This window comes from Schistocerca serialis, chromosome 9 (genome assembly GCF_023864345.2).
Source record: "Schistocerca serialis cubense isolate TAMUIC-IGC-003099 chromosome 9, iqSchSeri2.2, whole genome shotgun sequence".
Taxonomy (NCBI): Eukaryota; Metazoa; Arthropoda; class Insecta; order Orthoptera; family Acrididae; genus Schistocerca; species Schistocerca serialis.
This window is the reverse complement of record NC_064646.1, coordinates 82,146,191-82,168,516: the sequence shown is the minus strand read 5'-3', so window position 1 is coordinate 82,168,516 and position 22,326 is coordinate 82,146,191. Positions and strand designations below refer to the sequence as shown.

Here is a 22,326-nt window from a genome sequence, read left to right as displayed (position 1 = left end):
TGAAATGATAATTGAAATGCCTCCTATGTTTACGGCTCGCAGTGTAATCACCATGAAGATTATGTTCTTGACTGACACATCGTCTGATGTATGCAGAATGGAACTGAATTTAGTTTAATGCTTTAGTACCTGTAAAATGTTCTTGCGTTATTGATATCATATGCACACATTGCGTATTTTTTCTCTGTCTGAGATGCCACTAATGATGGACTATATAACGGAATACCAGTCTGCCAAATAAATGTTTTCGAAGTGCGGCTCGTATTGTACAACAGGACGACCTTTATCATATTAAAAAAAACGCATAAAAGTAACCGGTGATTTCCAAGCGTTGACCTCGAGAAGCATTCGAAATGGAGATATACCCCAGTACTGGTCTCTTTTTTCCTATAGACGATGTTTCCTGTCACTAGGCGTCTTCCTTCCTGGGAAACCCCTCAACTCTTATCAGTCTTCTTAAGTTTTCGCAATGTCCATCCTGCCTGTGTTCAGTGAAATGCGTCTTTAAGTTCGTATCAGCAGATTAACAACTTAATTTCTAGACAATACAATACATAGTGAAGAAGAGTTTGTGTAGAACGGGTCAAATGATGTCACATTTTACTGTCGCTGGAAAATACGTTGTCATAACGCAGTACAGAGTATTTAAATTATGCTGGGCTGCAACTATCTAGTATTCGGTTACGAATGATTTTTGACTCCTCCAAAAATTTTTATACTGTGAGGATGATTTTATTTGAATGTGATACGTGTCAGGTAGGATATGGCTGGCTAATACGAGGGTCACTCCAAAAGAAATGCACACTATTTTTGTAAAAATACCGTTTTCATTCTGCATGTGTGAAAGTTTTACAGTGTATAGATACATCCTTCCAACTTGTTTTCAACCTTAGTTCAACTTGTTCCCGCGAGTGGCGCCGTCACAGCATGTCTTCAAGGTGGCTGCTACACTTGATGTTCGTCAGAAGCCACGTTATGTCATAGAATTCCTGTGCTGTGAAAACGAGACAGTGGGAAACATCCACGAGAGGTTGAAAAGGTGTATGGAGATGCAGCTGCCGATCGCAGTACAGTTAGTCGGTGGGCAAGCAGGTTACGTGATGAAAGTGGGCACGGCAATATTGAGGATTGTCCTCGCAGTGGCAGGCCCCGTACTGCACACAGTCCAGACAATGTGCAGAGAGTCAACGAATTGGTGACTGCTGACAGACACATCACAGTGAACGAATTGTCACGCTACGTTGGGATAGGGGAAGGAAGTGTTTGCAGAATACTGAAAGTGTTGGCGTTAAAAAAGGTTTGTGCCAGGTTGGTTCCCAGGATGTTGACAGTGGCTTTTAAGGAAACAAGAAAACCGGTATGCAGCTAACTTTTGGAACAGTACAAGAGTGGTGGACATGAATTTCTTGGAAGAATTGTGACAGGTGATGAAACATGGCTCCATAATTTTTCACCATAGACGAAGAGGCAGTCACACCAGCTGCTGGAAAACTTTTTTTTCTATTCTGAGGGGCTCTTGCTTGTGGACATCATGCAAGTTGAACCACCATAAATTCTGATGCATATGTGACGACATTGAAGAAACGTCAAGCTCGACTGAGTCGTGTTCGACCACATAGGCAAAAGCAGGATGTTTTGCTGTTGCACGACAATGCACGGCCACATGTCAGTCAAAAAACCATGGAAGCGATCACCAAACTCGGATGGACAACACTGAAACACACACCTTACACTCCTGACCTGGCTCCATGTGACTATCATCTCTTTGGGAAACTGAAAGACTCTCTTCGTGGAACAAGGATTGAAGATGATGACTCCCATGTGCACACTGCCAAACAGTGCTCCAACAGGTTGGTCCAGAATTTTACCGTGCGGATACATAGGCGCTGGTTCCAAGATGGCGTAAGGCGGTTGAGATGGATGGAAATTATGTGGAGAAACGAAAATATTGTTTCTAAATGATGTATCTACACACTGTAAAACTTTCAAACATGTAGAATAAAAGATGGATTTTAAAAAGAAATAGTGTGCATTTCTTTTGGAGGGACCCTCGTAACACTTGCAATGTCAACAGTCATTTTTGTTGATTATATCCTCCTGTTGACAACTTTGGAGATTCAGAGGGGTCATTATAGCAGTCATAGGAATAGTGGATCGACGCAGTCTTCTGGACATTTTCTCTGACTTGATTAGCCAAGGATAAGGATCTGAACGCTGCTTAAGCCATTTTGGAACGACAGGAACTGTTTAGTGGGGGATTAACTCGACAACAGGGTTTATATGAAGTGCCTGTAACAGAAATATGTCTCAAAAAGCATTCTGTGATCACAGACGAATGGTACCACATGCTGCCCACAGAACAGCCATATGTACAGATCTAATGTTATCTGGAAAACTAGTTTCATGTTTACACTGATGGTTCTGCAGTGGAAAGAGGAGAAACAGCGGGTGTTGGAGTATGTAGCTTCTCTTTATACCATAGCATTGGCAAGTATTATCGCAATACTGGTGCTGAATTGGTAGTCATGATTGTTGCATTGCACACATTTTTGTACGGACTAATGAGTTTCAGAAGGCAGCGGTAGGACGCGCGGAGTAGCCGCGCGGTCTTAGGCGTCTTGCACGGTCCGAGCGGCTTACCCTGTCGGAGGTTCGAGTCCTCCCTCCGGCATGGGTCTGTTTGTCGTCCTTAGCATGTTAGATTAAGTAGTCTGTAAGCTTAGGGCCCGATGACCTCCATAGTTAGGTACCGTAAGACCTTAAAAAAAAGCAGCGGTATAAATTATTCAGATACCTTATAAATAAGCTACTAAGAAGAAATGTAAAGACGTTCTTCTGCAAAATACTAACACGAATTCTTTACAGACGAATGGAAAAACTGGTAGAAGCCGACCTCGGGGAAGATCAGTTTGGATTACGTAGAAATGTTGGAACACATGTGGCAATACTGACCCTACAACTTATCTTAGAAAATAGCTTAAGGAAAGGCAAACCTACGTTTCTAGCATTTGTAGACTTAGAGAAAGCTTTTGACAATGTTGACTGGAATACTCTCTTTCAAATTCTAAAGGTGGCAGGGGTAAAATACAGGGAGCGAAAGGCTATTTACAATTTGTACAGTAACCAGATGGCAGTTATAAGAGTGTAGGGCCATGAAAGGGAAGCAGTGGTTGGGAAGGGATTGAGACATGGTTGTAGCCTCTCCCCGATGTTGTTCAATCTGTATATTGAGCAAGCAGTAAAGGAAACAAAAGAAAAATACGGAGTAGGTATTAAAATCCATGGAGAAGAAATAAAAACTTTGAGGTTCAGCGATGACATTGTAATTCTATCAGAGAAAGCAAAGGACTTGGAAGAGCAGTTGAACGGAATGGACAGTGTCTTGAAAGGAGGATATAAGACGAACATCAACAAAATTAAAACGGGGATAATGGAATGCAGTCGAGTGAAATCAGGTGATGCTGAGGGAATTAGATTAGGAAATGAGACACTTAAAGTAGTAAAGGAGTTTTGCTATTTGGGGAGAAAATAACTGACGATGGTTGAACTAGAGAGGTTATCAAATCTAGACTGGCAATGGCAAGGAAAGCGTTTCTGAAGAAGAGAAATTTGTTAACATCGAGTATACATTTAAGTGTCAGGAAATCGTTTCTGAAAGTATTTGTATGGAGTGTAGCCATGTACGGAGTGAAACATGGACGACAAATAGTTTGGACAAGAAGAGAATAGAAGCTTTCGAAATGTGGTGTTACAGAAGAATGCTGAAGATTAGATGGGTAGATCACATAACTAATGAGGAGGTATTAAACAGAATTGGTGAGAAAAGGAGTTTGTGGCACAACTTGACAAGAAGAAGGAACCGGTTGGTAGGACATGTTCTGAGACATCAAGGGATCACCAATTTAGCATTGGAGGGCAGCGTGGAGGGTAAAAGTCGTAGAGGGAGACCAAGAGATGATACACTAAGCAGATTCAGAAGGATGTAGGTTTCAGTAAGTACTGGGAGATGAAGAAGCTTGCACAGGATGGAGTAGCATATAGAGCTGCATCAAACCAGTCTCAGGACTGAAGACCACAACAACAACAACAAGGACGTTCTTTGTTAACACATTAAATTGTCCTTGTGACTGCCGGTTTCCAACTTCTGTTCATCATCACATGGCTGCGTTTAGGGGTGAACGTTGGTTGTTTTGCTTGGCACCACTTAGGAACGTTGTTCTGATAGATTAGAAGACTTGGGTTTTTGTTGTTTACAGAGTATCACGCAGTAATAACATGGTAAATGTGTCCCAGAGGTCTCGGCACAACCGCAAAAACAGTGGACGAAAGGTGGGTGACCATTGCCACTTCTAGAACAAACAACCTGATATCACATACCTTCATGTGTTTCACAGCACTGTGTCCTCATACTGTCAATTACTGACAAAACAGCATAAGTTATTTAAGTTTCTTCTGTTTCTTCTACCTTTTCTTTTCCTCCTCCTCCTCCTCCTTTTCCTTGTTGTTGTTGTTGTTGTTGTTGTTGTTCTTCTTCTTCCTCTTTTGGTGTGAACATACTAAAATGTGAGCAGCATCAGAATCATATATGTTATTAAAGGATCAAAATGAAGTATCACAATGTGTGATGTAAATTAGCAATTCGCTGCACACTGCCCTAGGTCGTGTGTTACTGCCACCACTCAAGTCGCATGTGTCTGCTAAGCTGCTGATGCAGCGTCACTCTGGGGTAAGGGCAACACCAACTAGAGCCAGCGCCTGCGGGCCATGGACAGCAGCTGCCAAGTCTTTGATTCTCTGACCTAGCTTGTTCGGCATCGACTTGCCGGTGACAGCGCGATACCTTGTAGATGGTGCAGCTACTGTCGCCATGTGCTCCGGTATGCCTCCATTGACACTTCAGTGTAGGCAGTAGTCTGGATACCAGCTTAGAAGAAACACTGCTAGAAACCTGTAGAAAGGTAGCAGTCGGCTGAACGTGCGAAATGTGGTGTCATGTGTGTCATGGAACAGGGCAGCGAGGCAGACTGGTAGACCTCCATTTGGGACTTGCGGTGGCATTGCCCCGACTGGAAAAGCAGACGGCGATAGGCTTCACGGATTCAGGCGACGCAGTGCGGTCAGAAGTCAAGAGTTGCAAGTTTTGGTTTTTCTTCCTTTCCTAAGGCTAGATGAGAGCGTATCCTGTGTCACCTGTGCCACATTGTCGAGACGACTGCGTCTGCGTTATCCAAATCAACTCGTCAAGTGGTTGCACTTGTTTAAAGCAATTTGGCCGATGTCAGTCCTGGCATATTCAAAACGATATGTTCAGTTGGTTATAGCGTTCAAGTAAACTACACTCCTGGAAATTGAAATAAGAACACCGTGAATTCATTGTCCCAGGAAGGGGAAACTTTATTGACACATTCCTGGGGTCAGATACATCACATGATCACACTGACAGAACCACAGGCACATAGACACAGGCAACAGAGCATGCACAATGTCGGCACTAGTACAGTGTATATCCACCTTTCGCAGCAATGCAGGCTGCTATTCTCCCATGGAGACGATCGTAGAGATGCTGGATGTAGTCCTGTGGAACGGCTTGCCATGCCATTTCCACCTGGCGCCTCAGTTGGACCAGCGTTCGTGCTGGACGTGCAGACTGCGTGAGACGACGCTTCATCCAGTCCCAAACATGCTCAATGGGGGACAGATCCGGAGATCTTGCTGGCCAGGGTAGTTGACTTACACCTTCTAGAGCACGTTGGGTGGCACGGGATACATGCGGACGTGCATTGTCCTGTTGGAACAGCAAGTTCCCTTGCCGGTCTCGGAATGGTAGAACGATGGGTTCGATGACGGTTTGGATGTACTGTGCACTATTCAGTGTCCCCTCGACGATCACCAGTTGTGTACGGCCTGTGTAGGAGATCGCTGTCCACACCATGATGCCGGGTGTTGGCCCTGTGTGCCTCGGTCGTATGCAGTCCTGATTGTGGTGCTCACCTGCACGGCGCAAAACACGCATACGACCATCATTGGCAACAAGGCAGAAGCGACTCTCATCGCTGAAGACGACACGTCTCCATTTGTCCCTCCATTCACGCCTGTCGCGACACCACTGGAGGCGGGCTGCACGATGTTGGGGCGTGATCGGAAGACGGCCTAACGGTATGCGGGACCGTAGCCCAGCTTCATGGAGACGGTTGCGAATGGTCCTCGCCGATACCCCAGGAGCAACAGTGTCCCTAATTTGCTGGAAAGTGGCGGTGAGGTCCCCTACGGCACTGCGTATGATCCTACGGTCTTGGCGTGCATCCGTGCGTCGCTGCGGTCCGGTCCCAGGACGACGGGCACGTGCACCTTGCGCCGACCACTGGCGACAACATCGATGTACTGTGGAGACCTCACGCCCGACGTGTTGAGCTATTCGGCGGTACGTCCACCTGGCCTCCCGCATGCCCACTATACGCCCTCGCTCAAAGTCCGTCAGCTGCACATACGGTTCACGTCCACGCTGTCGCGGCATGCTACCAGTGTTAAAGACTGCGATGGAGCTCCGTATGCCACGGCAAACTGGCTGACACTGACGGCGGCGGTGCACAAATGCTGCGCAGCTAGCGCCATTCGACGGCCAACTCCGCGGTTGCTGGTGTGTTCGCTGTGCCGTGCGTGTGATCATTGCTTGTACAGCCCTCTCGCAGTGTCCGGAGCAAGTATGGTGGGTCTGACACACCGGTGTCAATGTGTTCTTTTTTCCATTTCCAGGAGTGTATTACCTGTCATAGTCACTGATGTGTACCGTTTATTGTATCCAGCAGTGTCTAACTAAGGCTGGTGTATTACTGCTGATTTGCACTTTCTTCTGTTGCCTCTTCGGTACTACTTTGGTGTCGTCTATGGTTGCATACGTTTTGGATTCGACATTTCTGGGTAAATATTTCTTGTTGTCTTTTTCTTATTTTCCTTTTATTGTGTATTAGGTATAATTATTCGAACATCATTGCTGTAGAACTGTTTAATTCTATAGGTACAGGTTATATGAAATGGTATTATATTATATCAACTGTTAAGTGGATTTTGAGAAGTGAGCGCTGATAATTATTGTTTTTTATTGTGTATGTGCTCTAATTTGTTAACACTAATTAATAAATTGTTTTAACATTATGTATACAGCCCTCTGCCACTTTCCACTACACTGTTTCCTGCACCCAAATGAATGGCATCCCATATCAAAATTTATGGTAATGGTGTCCCACATCAGCTATCCAGAATACTTACTTCAATAACACTAACGAAAACCTTCTTAACAAACAAAACATGAAATATTTCCTAAAGATTATCTTACAGCGCAGAGTAAAAACAAGAAATGGAAGACCTGTTATATCACAGAAAAGGATATTCCAGAATACCCAGAGACAGAAGTAATGGCAACGGTAAGGCTTCCTACAGGCCACGCTTGTCTAACTGAGAACTGAACTAATTGCTCTGTATCCGTCACCAAGTGTGTAATTTGAGGTAAAGAAGGCAGGAAACATAATTTTCTAACTCATTAAAAGTTAGAGTAGTACAAAATACTGTCACGTGTAACACTGTGTAGGAAAATCTGAAAACCAACGGCAATATGTCAATGTTAAAACTACACAATAAAAATAAATCGACCTTCAAAGCCGAGGATATGGTCAAAGAAAACATTTCTATTCTGATATGGAAGCATTACTAAACTGCACATTAGATGTCAATCGTTGCTTAATGCTAAGTTTTTTATTATCCACAGAAACATTTGCAAGGGATCTCAAATTACAGTCATGATACTTTTATATCAAGTATTGCCACACGTAACACGTCATCTTATTTTTTAGTTTTTCAGCCAGCTCCCTCTTCACAAAGTTCAGACCCGCTCCGAGACTCTGCTTGTGTTTCACAGGACGCCTGCAAATTAAAACAAAGGTCTGTATCAGTGGACAAGTTTCGGTAAGCTTCACCAGGTATTCAGAGTGATCCTGAAATATCCCGTGGCACATGCGGCAGCCCGTGTATTTCTATTAGACATCGGGACACCTGAGTGTACACAGATGTGTGTTAGCTCATAAAACATGCACTATCTGTCCTGTGCTGAACGGTGGTTTGCAAGTTTAGACTTTTATTCTTGTTGCTGGTGTGGTTTTCAGCCAGAGGACAGATTTTACGCATTTCCATTTTTACTCTCTTATGTGAAACCTTACTCAGAACAACTACTGCAAAGTAAAACCACATGAGCCTGCTTACTGTAGTCACGATTGCTCTCCATCTATGTTTCTCTCCTCCTCCTCCTCCCCCCCTCCCTCCACATCATCCTCATTCATGAATAAAGTCATGATTTTCACGATTTCCTACTACCGCACGATGTGTCCAATCAACCTACCCTTGGTTTTAACCATGTTATTCCATAAACTTCTTTTCTCTCCGATTTGATCAATATTATCCGTTAGTTATCTACTGTACCCGCCTAGTCTTCATCAGAAAAACGAAATTTCGAAAGCTTCTACTCTATTCTTGTCTGAACTGTTTATCAGTCTTCTAGACCATACAAGACTTCACTATCATCAGAAAAGACATCCCAACACTTAAATTTATATTTTGTCTGAAGAAATTTATTTCGCTTCGTAAACACTTTTCTTGCTCACCTGTCTGCTCTTTATATCCTCCACACTTCGGGCATCCTCGGTTATTTCAGTGTCCAAACAACTACTACTGTTAATAACTAATTTCCTAATGTAATTGCCTGAACATCTCCTGGTATAATTAGGATGCAACTAGATGCGTTCTCCAGTAATACTTCCGCTTCACGTCCTTCGACTCTTAAAATGGCGGTGCGATTTCTGTACAAATTGTTAATAGCTCTTGAGTCCCTGTAGTTTATTCCTTCTATTTTCACAAGTTCAAACAGTGTGTTCTAATTACATCGTCAGAAGCGTACCATTGCAAATATTATCCCACATCTTACATTAAGGTCACTTCTAGTGTCAGGTTGCACCTAAGGCTACTGGGATTGTTATCTCCAAAGGTCAAGGGGAACCTCCATCCCCTTCCTACGGGGGAGTCAGCATTTCGGACATTTTCACTACCAACTACCAACTTTCCTGAACCACTATAAGAGTTCTGGATCAGATAAAGATCTAGGCCAACTGTGCACGTTAAAAATGGCGCCATACCCCTCCCTGAGCCACTTACTCTCTTTAGGCCAATAATAATCAATCTTCCCCACTCCTCATGCCCCTCCTTGATACAGGGCAACTGCATGAACCTTGTCGCTTCTGCTCTCTGCACCGCAATATGAGCAGCAGAGTTACCCTACTTAAAAAATTAAGGTACAAATTAACATAATACGCGAAATAAAACACTTTGATATTACAGTGTGTCACTGAACTACTGTAATTTAATGATATCACTGCATATTCTGCAAAATGGCGGTAAATACGTTCATAATTTATGACATAACGCACTTTCTCGTCACAGTAAGTCGCTGAGTTACTACAATTTAATGACATAACGGAATATTCTGCAAAATATCTCAAGAAATACGTATCAAGTCGTCTCTGCATTATTAAGGTGTTACATCACCATAATATTGCCCCCAGTAAACTCGTACATAATGGCGACAAAAATCCACACCCACGTCATCCCAAAATGTGCACTGCAAGCAATTACGGCCTCAAGTAGTAAAAAAATTATGTCACAGTATGTTATAACAATTACCTCACTATAACGTCGTCCAAGGGGAGAATATGTCAGACTTGCAAATAAAGGCCGAGAAACAATTGACACACATGGCATCGTTGCATTGCCGGAACCTTAGAATGGGAATATGATAGACAACCACTTTGTCTTAAACAAACTAAAAATGTAAGTTTAGTCCCACACGCAATCGCATCCACGTGAATCTTCAGTGAGCTCTGCTGAGGCCGCGACGATCTGCTGCCGCGATGGACTGCCGCCTCCAGACGCCTGTAACCGCCTCACCACGGCCGGTAGAGCCAGGAAGCACTACCATCACCTTTAGAAATGTATCTCCAGCCAACAGGTGTCAACGTGCGGACAGCAAACTCATTGGCTGCCAGTAACTGCCAGGGACGTCCTACGCATACCTGATAAATGGAAAATCACCGCCCTGTCTAACTCCTACTGATGACCGAGAAGTGTCCCCCGCAATTGAGATTATACGGAAATAGGACACAGAAACCCTATCTGTTTCTTCCAGTTATCAGTCACACCACACATCAGGGCCATCTTGCTTCTCAAAGACGTCAATCCGCCAGTGGCACCTACACATGTTATTTCCAGAAAATGAAATTACCCACTCCGATTAAAGTGACCATCGTCTGTGATCGACGTCAACGTTCAATAACCTCGCACAGACGGCAGGTGGCAGCACCAAGCAGAGGATGGTGTATATATTGTGTCAGGGGGACCCAGTAGAACGGGGCAATCCTTCTGACGTCCAAAAGGGCATGATCATTAGCTTTCGGGGCAGAAGTGGGAATATTTCCCAAATAAACCACTTCCGGCTGTGGTTAATGTACACCGTGCATGGTAAAAGGGCGCTATCCAAAAACAGTGCTCAGGCAACTGCAGTGCACCTTGGGCCATGGACGACAGGGGTGTACGACGGCTGCGGAGATGTGTACGGGTGAATAAACGTGCAACTATTGAGCATCTGACTGCCCAGATGAACCAAGGGGTTACTAAATGTGTCTCCTCAGCGACCGTTTAATGAGAACTGCTGCAAATGGGGCCTCTGCAGCGGGCGCCTGGATCATGGGCCCATTCTGACAGCTGTTCATCAGCGATGAAGGTTAGAATTTGCACGCGAATATCACAACTGGACGTCCACTTTTCAGGTGAATCACGTTTGATGCTCCATTGCACAACTGGCCGTTGTCGTGTACAGTCCTGCAACCATCGTCGGAAAGGTCCAACCTGTAGGAGGGACCGTTACGGTTTGGGGAATGTTCTCATGGCATTCCTTGACGATCTCACCGTTCTGGAGAGGAAAGCACAATGAATCAACACAGGTATGCATTTGTCCTTCGGGATCATGTCCGACGCTATATGCAGTTTGATTCTTCCTCGGCACGATAGAATCTACCAGCATGACAATGCAATCTGTCGCATAACTCGAAGTGCACGTGCCTGATTCGAAGAGCACCAGGGGAAGTTTACTGTACTCTGCTGGCCACCAAAATCCCCGGAGTCGAGAATCTGTAGGATAGCCTGACGGAATCATTTAAAAACTGCGTATTTTTTCCTTATGAAATATTAAAACTACGGTTGCTGTATCACACATAATCATGCAAAAGGCGTCTTCCCCTCCTGCCCCCCCCCCCTTCCTCACGTGCTTCCTACACGTTATTGCCATATCCTATTACCGGCGAACGCCGAAATAAATAACCTAATTCTTAAACACCCTTCAAAAATTCTGTGACTGACTGTGTCGTTTTTCTTTCCATTCTCATTTCCTATGCTCATGGGTAGGGCGAAACCCCCACATTGCAGGCAATTCTCGTCTAGTTGTATAGAGGTGGTTCCCAACTGGAAGTTAAAAAATCCTGTTGCACACATATATCAGCGGAAAAATGTTTCTGTCAGAGCACAAAAAATGCGAATATGTTCCTGTTTATTTAAAGTCATTCTACCTTCCTCAGCACATTTAAAAACATTCCATAGATTTGTAGCATGCAAACATATTCGCACTTTTCTTAACATGTAACTCCCCTCAAACTCCCAGAAGCTCCTCTAACTGTAACTTAGTTACACCCAGTAGTCCATCGCTGTAATTCGTTCACACTTTTCATTGCCCGTTGCCTTTTCTCAGTCAATAAATCACCCCAACTCACTGTCTTTAACTCTTTGTGTGTCTCTGTCACTGTCCCTGAGTCACAGCTGCAGCCCCCTTCGTCCTCTCCTGCTCCTACTGTCTCCTCTCTCCGTCATTCTCTTGCTCTCTCTCTCTCTCGCTCTCTCTCTCTCTCTCTCTCTCTCTCTCTCTCTGTGTGTGTGTGTGTGTGTGTGTGTGTGTGTGTGTGTGTGTGTGTGTGTGCTACCTTAACATATGCTGTCTCTTCTGACTGTATCTCTTTCTTCCTGGCTGTCACCGAGGTACAGACTGTCTCCCATTATCAAAGATTCTCATCCATTTCCACTTCCTCTTTCTCTTTACGCCTCTACCCTAGGCACTGTCTCCTTTACTCATTTCCTGGCACTGATCTGTCATTACCAACTGTATTCCACTGCCACCGCGTCACTCTCTTTCTCTCACACAACCATTGCCTACCGAGTTATTTCTACAACACAACCACTGTCTACTATCTTCCAGTATCATGATTATGATCTACTAGTCACGTTATCTACATTTATTACAGATTCAATCCAGCTGTAAATAACCTAGCACAAAACTGCTGTATTTTGTGTGTCGGTTTCCCCCAGGGGGTCAACCAGACCTTTGTGTGTGTGTGTGTGTGTGTGTGTGTGTGTGTGTGTGTGTGTGTGTGTACGAGTGTGTGTGTGTGTGTGTGTGTGTGTGTGTGTGTGTGTGTGTATGCCGGTATATGTGTGTGGATTTCTTTCACCTTTACAACTCTCCTAGGGGTAAGTGATCCTACTTATTAATAATTCAGGGAGATGACTTAGTACATATTTGTTCCTCTGTGCTGTTTGCTTTAATGTAGGATGTGGGTGTATTTGCTAAAACATTGCTTTGTGCTATTTGTTTTAACGTAAGATTTCGGAGTATTTATTAAAAACATCTCACTGCAGAAGTTTTTTTAGCATTTAAAACACATATTTACATATATCCTAGAATGGGAACGTGGGTACTTGAAGAAAATTGATAAAATTTCAACAGACTCTGAACAGTACTGGAAGGTAGTAGTGCTTACAGAAAGTTCTATTTCAGCATTAATTTGTATTAATTCAGCTGTGTCCCAGTCACATACTGTAATATCAAAGTGTCTTACATCGCAAACTATGTTAATGTTTACCACACTTCCGCAGAACAGGTCATGATGTCATTAAATTAGAGTAATTCAGTGACACTCTGTAGTGTCAAAGTTTCTTAGCTTATAAATTTCGGAATATTTACAGCCATTTTTTTAAGTTGGGGAACTGCTATTGATAATTCTCACTCTCACTGTAGTGCATAAGCATAAGCGATAAACCTCATGTAATTACTTTTGTAATAAAGTTGGGGTGGGGGAGCTTGATTCTTATTGGCCTAGGTAGGAAAAGGGAGGGTCAAGAGGATTTCTTGCCATTTTTAACACACACAACTGGCTGAGACCTTTTCTAGGTCAGAAATATTACAATGGTTTCGGGACCTTGACAGTATCTCACGCAAATTGTCGATATGCTGAGGTTTCACAGGGGTCAGGGGGCGAGAGGTGAGGGTCTTCACACGACCCTGAAAATAAGAAGCCCAGCTGCCTCAGGTGTAACCTGACACAGGAAGTGACCTTGAAATGAGGTGGTTATCTGGCCTCATATATTCACCGATACCTTGCTAATGTCAAAACTTTTCTCTAAATATACAAATGCTTACAACCCATCAACTCGAATGTCTCTGCATTAAGACTAATGCAAAACTTACTATTATCATATTCTACACAAAATACCTTTACAGTATCGACATTAGTACAGTAATGTGTACATCAGCAAGTCAATACTCTTAGTTACTGCAAATGATGCTGTGCTGATTTACTACTAACCAGTGATTAAAATGAGTATATGAATGCTAAAATGATGTTCACATCACCGGATTTAGAATATTTTATATTTTTATTTACTTGGTTGAACACAACGCCTATTTCAGACCATATTTATTTTTATAACTCAAATATGTCTGTAGTACTTTAATACTAAATGAGCTAAACATTTATAGTTAAAACTTCTTCCATGCAATAGGACAATTTTTCCAGAAAGATGTTCTACACCTGCATTCAGTTTTAGCCTTTCTCCGTGAAAAGTTTAGAGTATCATTGGGTAAGCGACATAATACTTCTGTAGTAGCATTATTCACCCACTTTTAAGCTGTAATCATTTTAATGAAGAATAATGAAGCTAATATTTTCTGGTAGCAAAGTATATATGTCTTTATTCCTTATGAACTCTAATGGCTTATTACAACAAAGTCACAAGGGAAAATATATACTATGACACTGTACTGATTACATCAAATCCATTAAATACTTGCCCACAAAATTATCCAGGAGGGTCAGAACGTATTATTGTCATGGCATGCTTCTGTACAATGAAGAATTTCTTCCTCAAGGATAAATTCTCCTATAAGTTCACGATATATTGCTGAATGAAACAATGCGCTTAGTGATTTGACACACTCCAAGGCCTCCAAGAACAACGAATGCTAAATTAGCTGCACTGAACTATGTAAGAAGTTATAAAATGTGTTTCTTTTACATTTAAATTTTTATCAGTATGTACAAAAATTCAGCAGACAGTAACTTCGTTGACAAATCCAGTTGATGCTTTAAATGTATTAGTGGTGTTGAAATATTTCTTGTTAAGAACTGAATCTGGTGTGTTTTCTAAAATTAAGAAGGATCATTCTAGAAAATCAGTCAATAATCATACTAAACACATGATTTAAAATATCCTCCTTTGTTGAATCTCTATTGGAATTTATTACAACACTAGTAATGTGTAAACTATAAACTGCACTGGTTTTCATGAAAACGAATTTTTGCATTCTTCAAATTAATTCTTTATTTTATTGATAATCCAGGCGCCTTTCGTCTCATTCTTTTTAGTTTCACACATAGATTTCTAACAAAGGAACCTCCCCATCGCACCGCCCTCAGATTTGGTTATAAGTTGGCACAGTGGATAGGCCTTGAAAATCTGAACACAGATCAATCGAGAAAACAGGAAGAAGTTGTGTGGATCTATGAAAAAAATAAGCAAAATATAAAAACTGAGTAGTCCATACGCAAGATAGGCAACATGAAGGAGAGCGTGAGCTTCGGAGCGCCGTGCTCCCGTGGTTAGCGTTAGCAGCTCCAGAACGAGAGGTCCTTGGTTGAAGTCTTTCCTCGAGTGAGAAGTTTAAATTTTTGTTTTCAGACAATTATTATCTGTCCGTCCGTCCGTCCGATGCGAGGTAACTGCGCCGTAGTATGGGGACGCTACAACTAAACAAACGTCGAAACACACGACGTCAGTCGACTACAGCGCACGGAAGAGAGAGTATTCCTGCTGACGAGGCTCCCTCGCTGGCAGCTGACTGTTCGCTACTTTGGACGAGAGTGCATTAAATACGTGAGATCTATTCCGTGGGCAATATGAATCCAGCAAATATAGCTCGCGACTTCAATAACAAGGTCAATAAATATTTTCCTGTGGAGGAATCGGTTGACCTATGACCTTGCGATGAAATGTTTTCGGTTCCCATTGGAGAGGCACGTCCTTTCGTCTACTAATCGCACGGTTTTGCGGTGCGGTCGCAAAACACAGACACTAAACTTATTACAGTGAGCAGAGACGTCAATGAACGAACGGACAGAACATAACTTTGCGAAAATAAAGAAAGAAAACTTTTCACTTGAGGGAAGACTTGAACCAAGGACCTCTCGTTCCACAGCTGCTCACGCTAACCATGGGACCACGGCGCTTCTTCACTCCATTTTTCGTGTTCTCTATATTGCACATGAACTACTCAGTTTGCATATTTTGATTATTTTTTCATAGTTCCACACAACTTCTTCCTGTTTTCTCGATTGATCTGTGTTCAGTTTTTCAAGGCCTATCCACTGTGCCAACTTATAACCAAATCTGAGGGGGGTGCGATGGGGAGGTTCCCTTGTAAATAGTCCAGGGAAGTGTACTATAATAAATTAGAGATACAGTATAACATCAAACTCAGAATTTGAAAGGCATACGGTTTCTTCAGTGTGGGAAACCGGTTGAAAGTCTCTGCTGTTTCGTGCAGTCATTATAATTTTAGAAACATAACATATCAACCGCTGTTTTCCGTGTTTGATGCCCGCATCTCGTGGTCGTGCGGTAGCGTTCTCGCTTCCCACGCCCGGGTTCCCGGGTTCGATTCCCGGCGGGGTCAGGGATTTTCTCTGCCTAGTGATGGCTGGGTGTTGTGTGTTGTCCTTAGGTTAATTAGGTTTAAGTAGTTGTAAGTTCTAGGGGACTGATGACCATAGATGTTAAGTCCCATAGTGCTCAGATCCATTTGAACCATTTTGAACCGTGTTTGATGTATCACTTGTTTCTGTAGGTGATGCCAAGTTTCCCAGTTTTTAATTTCCAATTGTATTTTGTATGTCTGCATGTCTGTTAATGAATGTATGTATGCATGGATGTGTGTGTGCGTGTTGTGTGTGTGTGTATGTGTGTGTGAATTTTTTTTGTATCTCTTTAGGGGAATGGGATTTGTGATCACTATTATCACGTTTTCGTACTAATTAATAAGTTACTGTAAACAGTGAGTTGTTTCTCATATTCAGTTGGCCATACAATAGTAGTTTCTTTTCTCCCTTTGCGGAGCGTACAAGAAAAATAAAAAAAGTCCATTTGCAGCCTGCAGCTAGTACCATTTATATATAGGTCCTGCGAAAAACGGCAACCACAAAAAACTCGGACTAATTCCTAAATTAAATGCTACATCATTAACATATATGATACACAACTCATCTTCTGCACACAGTTGATGAACTATGAGCAACGTGCTACCGACGACACATGTGAGGTGGATAAGTTGTTTCATTATATGGTTTATACTCATAACTAAACTTTTAAGTGTGTGCAAGGTTTGGTGGCGTGCTATTATTATAATTTCGGACGTGGTGTGAGTTTGCAGACAACGCTGTTGCCGTCCGCGCCGCACCTACAAACCTTACAGCCCTTTTTGAATGTCGAACCAGGCGTACAGTTCGCGGCTGCAGCACATCAAATAGCAGTAATTAATTCTTGTCCCTTGTTACTATAGTAACCCGTCGTTCTCCACGTCTGATTCTCAATGTTGTCCCCATATGTGTTAAGTGAAAAGCCGGTCGTTGTGGCCGAGCGGTTCTAGGCGTTTCAGTCCGGAACCGCGTGACTGCTACGGTCGCAGGTTCGAATCCTGCCTCGGGCATGGATGTGTATGATGTCCTTCTGTCCTTCGGTTGGATTAAGTAGTTCTAAGCTCTGGCGGACTGACGACCTCAGATGTTCCCATAGTGCTCAGAGCGATTTGAACCATTTTTTTTTTTTTTTTTTTTGGTTAAGTGAATGCACTACCGAAAAGATTTAACCGAAAGGGAACCAACGTGATAGCAAAATCCCTAGAAGAAGCTAACAGGTACCACCGCATCTTCGGTATGGCAAGACCTCATATACGTAACTTGTGGATGATGACTGGAACTCGTTTGGGGTGTTAAGTCTCGGTTGATAGTACGAGGACTCACTTAAAGGAGAGAAAGTACGTTACATTGTTTTCTCTGACTAATAAACAAATATTAATAGAGGAAACAGAGATTTGTACAAGAGCAACGAGTATCATTAGTATCCATTGGATACATTACTAAAACAGAAACATAAACTACGCTTATTGGAGATGTTTGAGTGATTGAGGGAGGCAGGAATGAAGTGAATGCTAAATAGCTTCTTTACGCATGTTCTTTGGAGGAAGGAAAGTGTACTGACCCGCAGAAATGGAACACGACGATCAGTTACCGCAACTGAAGAATATCATGCATGTTGCGTTGCTTCTTGGGGTGGACACTTTTTTAGGAAATTTATTGGTGGCTTTGCGGAGAATGCAGTTTCCCTTGACAACCAGCATAAAAAGGGACGTAAATTTTTGTGGGGTCTTTCCCAATAAGCTGTGTTTGTGCCTTTAAAACAAATGTTACGATCATCATCGTTATTTGTTTACCTACATCTCGAGAGGGTTAAATGAACTGGAGAATGAGCTGGAGGCTGCCTTGAACGCCATAGGTTCATCTTGGAAACCGACGGTCAAGTCCTCAGTTGGATGTAATCCATAACAAGGAAAACTAGTCGCATTTCCAGGTGAGCTCCCAAGATTTTTAAGTTTGAAGTCCATAATATCACGGGCTTGGAGAATGTTGTAGCTGACGGGCTGCCGAATGTTTGTGAGGAATGAGAACAATCAAGGAGATATACAGCTGCTGCAAATTGGTGCTTTGAGGCCCCCGCTGACTTCATTCATTACACAAATACCTCGCCTGTTTCGTGACATTAGAAAGTTTCATGATCAGGATGAACGCCTTATAAAATTAAGGAAAGGCTATAGAAAGGAGAAACAACACTGTGATTAGTGAGACATAGAGTTGTGTTGTTAGGTATGTGGGAGGAATGAGTTGAAATCATTATGCCCAAGAAACTGGTTCCCTTGCCGTTCTGCTGCTTCCACGAATGTGGAAGGTCTGGAAGGAAAGGAGACAGCAATTTACTAGGTTAAGAGTTAACCATGAGATCCGTAAGCGGAAATGGTGTTGTGAGGTGTATGCTGTTAGTAAATCAGTACAAAATGGCAAGAGCGGATATTTGGCGTCCAAGTTATTGTAAAGACCCTTTCAGCGAGTGACATACATTTTGTGGGCCCATTGCCTAGATCGAAGGCAGGAAACAGATATATTCCAGTTTGCTCCATTAAGTTTCGGGAATGCAGCCGCATAAATTCTGCTTCTTCTTCTAATATTTCGGCTGTATACCTTTCAGCCATCTTCAGAGAGAGCCGTACGACTGACGCTCCAGCGCTCGCTCCATCCTTTTAAACTCGCGGACCGCGCCACTGCGCATGCGGCCACAGATAAATAAGGCGCCAGTGATGTTGATCGGCGACAAAGACGTAACATATGCATGAGTTACGTCTGTGGCTGCGCATTCGATCCATGCTGGGAGGTCGATGTATTACTGGGAGCTGAACTGTAGCGACGTCTTTGTAAGTTCAATATTGAAAGTGCCGGATTCCATGATTTATCTAATGTGAAACCGCTGTCTCTATTAATTAAATTCTTCGCCAAGCGGATTTCAATGGCCTTTTTTACTACGGAGTCCCAGAAAGATGAAACAGAAGTCAGAATTTCGACATTTTCATATACCATAGAGTGACCAGAATCAATACAATGCTCTGCCACAGCCGATTTACTGGGTTGTAAGAGCCGAGTGTACCTGCGATGTTCCGTACACCTCTCTTGGACTGTACGATTCGTTTGTCCGATATATGAAAGGCCACATTCACATGGTATCTTGTAAACTCCAGGCTTGCGGAGTAGTAAGTCATCTTTAACGGAACCCAGGAGTGCAGCCGTCTTCGCCGGTGGACGAAAAATCACTTTTACTTTATGTTTAGTGAGGATCCGTCCTATTTAGGATGAAAGGCTTCCCACATACGGCAGGACAGCCATGGATTTAAATGTTTCCTCGTCATCTTCTGCATTCCTTACGGACACCTTAGGTTTTATTTGTAGTGCCTTACGTATCTGTTGTGGAGAATACCCGTTGTCCTCAAAAACTTTTGAATGCCTCCCCATTTCCACCGGAAGTCATACGAAGACTGAAACCAAGTGGTGCAGTGCCTCCAAGGCTTTATGGACTCCCAAAGATCCATAAGAAAGACGTTCCTCTACGTCCTATCGTGAGCAATATTGGTTCTCCCAACTATGATTGTGCCAAGCACCTGGCGTCACTACTGAGGCCGCTTGTGGGAAAATGTGATCATCATATAAGGAACTCTGCAGATTTCATTGGCAAATTAAAATCTTTGAAACTGAACACCTCTGAACTATTAGTCAGCTTTGATGTAGTGTCGCTATTTACTAAGGTACCTCTCTCTGAATCTTTAGATCTCATTGGAAAAAGTTTCGATAAGGAGATTTTAGCTTTGTTTCACCATGTGATGACCTCCACATACTTTTTATTTAATAACGACTTTTTTGAACAGACTGACGGTGTTGCCATGGGTAGTCCTTTGTCACCCTTGGTGGCCAATTTATTTATGGAGGACTTCGAGGAGAAGGCCCTGGAGTCTGCTAGTTTGAAGTCTACAGTTTTTTGGAGGCACGTTGACGACACCTTTGTAGTGTGGCCTCATGGCGAGGACAAATTGCAGGACTTCTTAAACCATCTGAATTCCATCCATGAACAAATTCAGTTTACAATGGAAGTGGAAAAGGAGGGATGTCTTCCATTTTTGGATGTCTTGGTTCTGCGCAAAGAAGATGGCACTCTGGGTCATGCAGTATATCGGAAACCGACCCATACGGACTTATATTTACATGCAAATAGCTGTCACCATCCTTCGCAGACGAGCAGTGTTCTAAGAACTTTGGTACACCGAGCACACGTCATATCTGATGAAAGTAGTTTAAAAGACGAACTTTTACATCTGAAGAGAGTTTTTGAGGACAACGGGTATTCTCCACAACAGATACGTAAGGCACTACAAATAAAACCTAAGGTGTCCGTAAGGAATGCAGAAGATGACGAGGAAACATTTAAATCCATGGCTGTCCTGCCGTATGTGGGAAGCCTTTCATCCTAAATAGGACGGATCCTCACTAAACATAAAGTAAAAGTGATTTTTCGTCCACCGGCGAAGACGGCTGCACTCCTGGGTTCCGTTAAAGATGACTTACTACTCCGCAAGCCTGGAGTTTACAAGATACCATGTGAATGTGGCCTTTCATATATCGGACAAACGAATCGTACAGTCCAAGAGAGGTGTACGGAACATCGCAGGTACACTCGGCTCTTACAACCCAGTAAATCGGCTGTGGCAGAGCATTGTATTGATTCTGGTCACTCTATGGTATATGAAAATGTCGAAATTCTGACTTCTGTTTCATCTTTCTGGGACTCCGTAGTAAAAAAGGCCATTGAAATCCGCTTGGCGAAGAATTTAATTAATAGAGACAGCGGTTTCACATTAGATAAATCATGGAATCCGGCACTTTCAATATTGAACTTACAAAGACGTCGCTACAGTTCAGCTCCCAGTAATACATCGACCTCCCAGCATGGATCGAATGCGCAGCCACAGACGTAACTCATGCATATGTTACGTCTTTGTCGCCGATCAACATCACTGGCGCCTTATTTATCTGTGGCCGCATGCGCAGTGGCGCGGTCCGCGAGTTTAAAAGGATGGAGCGAGCGCTGGAGCGTCAGTCGTACGGCTCTCTCTGAAGATGGCTGAAAGGTATACAGCCGAAATATTAGAAGAAGAAGCAGAATTTATGCGGCTGCATTCCCGAAACTTAATGGAGCAGTCTTTGCGCCGCGAAAACCTGAAGATTCACATATTCCAGTTTGCTTGGACAGCTTCGTCAGAATAGTCTGGTTATTATTCAAAAGAGCAGTGATCCCAGAGTTACAGTTAATTTTTAGCACAGTTGTACTCCAGAATCTATGGCGACTGATAATATGATCACATTTATCACACATAAATTTAAGCAACGCAGCATGTAACAACACCACCTTATTATGCGAACCCATCATATGTTGAACGTATTAATAAACACACTAGCTCCGCACTGACAGCCTGCAGCGATTACCGGAATGGATAGGATCATTCCCTCCCCCGGTAAATAATGGCGTTTAATACCACGTACCATGAAAGCCATCAGTACACGTCTATGAGTTTGCTTGTGGGGTATCGGGTACCCACTCGAACCTGCACTTTGTAGTCTATTGACGACGTTTTGTCTGAGAAGAGAAATGCTCGATGGGTGCATATACAATTGTCGTGGACGAAAAGGAATATTACGGAGACACATAAGATGAAACTATGCGCGATAATACAGGGTGGCAACCATACACTCACCGAGCTGGTGGCTATGATTTTGTTAAGAGTTTTCAGAGAGTCAGTATAGCCTTCTGTTAAGGAGACTCCAAATGGTCAATGAAGTTAGGGGTCATTTCTCTCAAATTAATCTACATTCTCAGGGCCAATGTGGGTTTCTCAGCTGGTTGCCGAATTAAGGACGGGGCTGGGGGAGAAGTACGTGCATGCCACACTATTGCTTAGTGTGAGGTCAGAGGTTGGCCATACTTCCTGGAGTCTTGTGGTCTATTCTTTCTTGTTGTGGAAGTGCTTATAAGGCCGCAGTGCGGACACGGAAGTGGGCACTCAGTCAGTGCACAGAGACAAACGAGGAAAGGCGTTTACTCGCCGACATGGAGGAGCGTTGCCGCAAGTTTTGAATGTGGTTTGTTTACTGGGGCAGGTCGCACACACTGAGCGATCGCAAGTCTGCTCTATCTCTTGTGGTTCCCGGAGGCAATGCAGCCTGAACTTATGGCAGTGACAGTAGTGTGACTAGACAACTA

General features: G+C 43.2%; 1 protein-coding gene across 1 annotated transcript in view; it reads right to left on the bottom strand.

The window, feature by feature from the left end:
- LOC126419383 (kielin/chordin-like protein) overlaps nucleotides 1-22,326 on the bottom strand; it is a 120,356-nt gene that overhangs the window by 41,527 nt on the left and 56,503 nt on the right. The window contains exon 9 of the mRNA XM_050086571.1: nucleotides 21,388-21,403. Coding sequence (XP_049942528.1) covers nucleotides 21,388-21,403 — 16 coding nt within the window. The remainder of the gene's footprint in view (nucleotides 1-21,387; nucleotides 21,404-22,326) is intronic.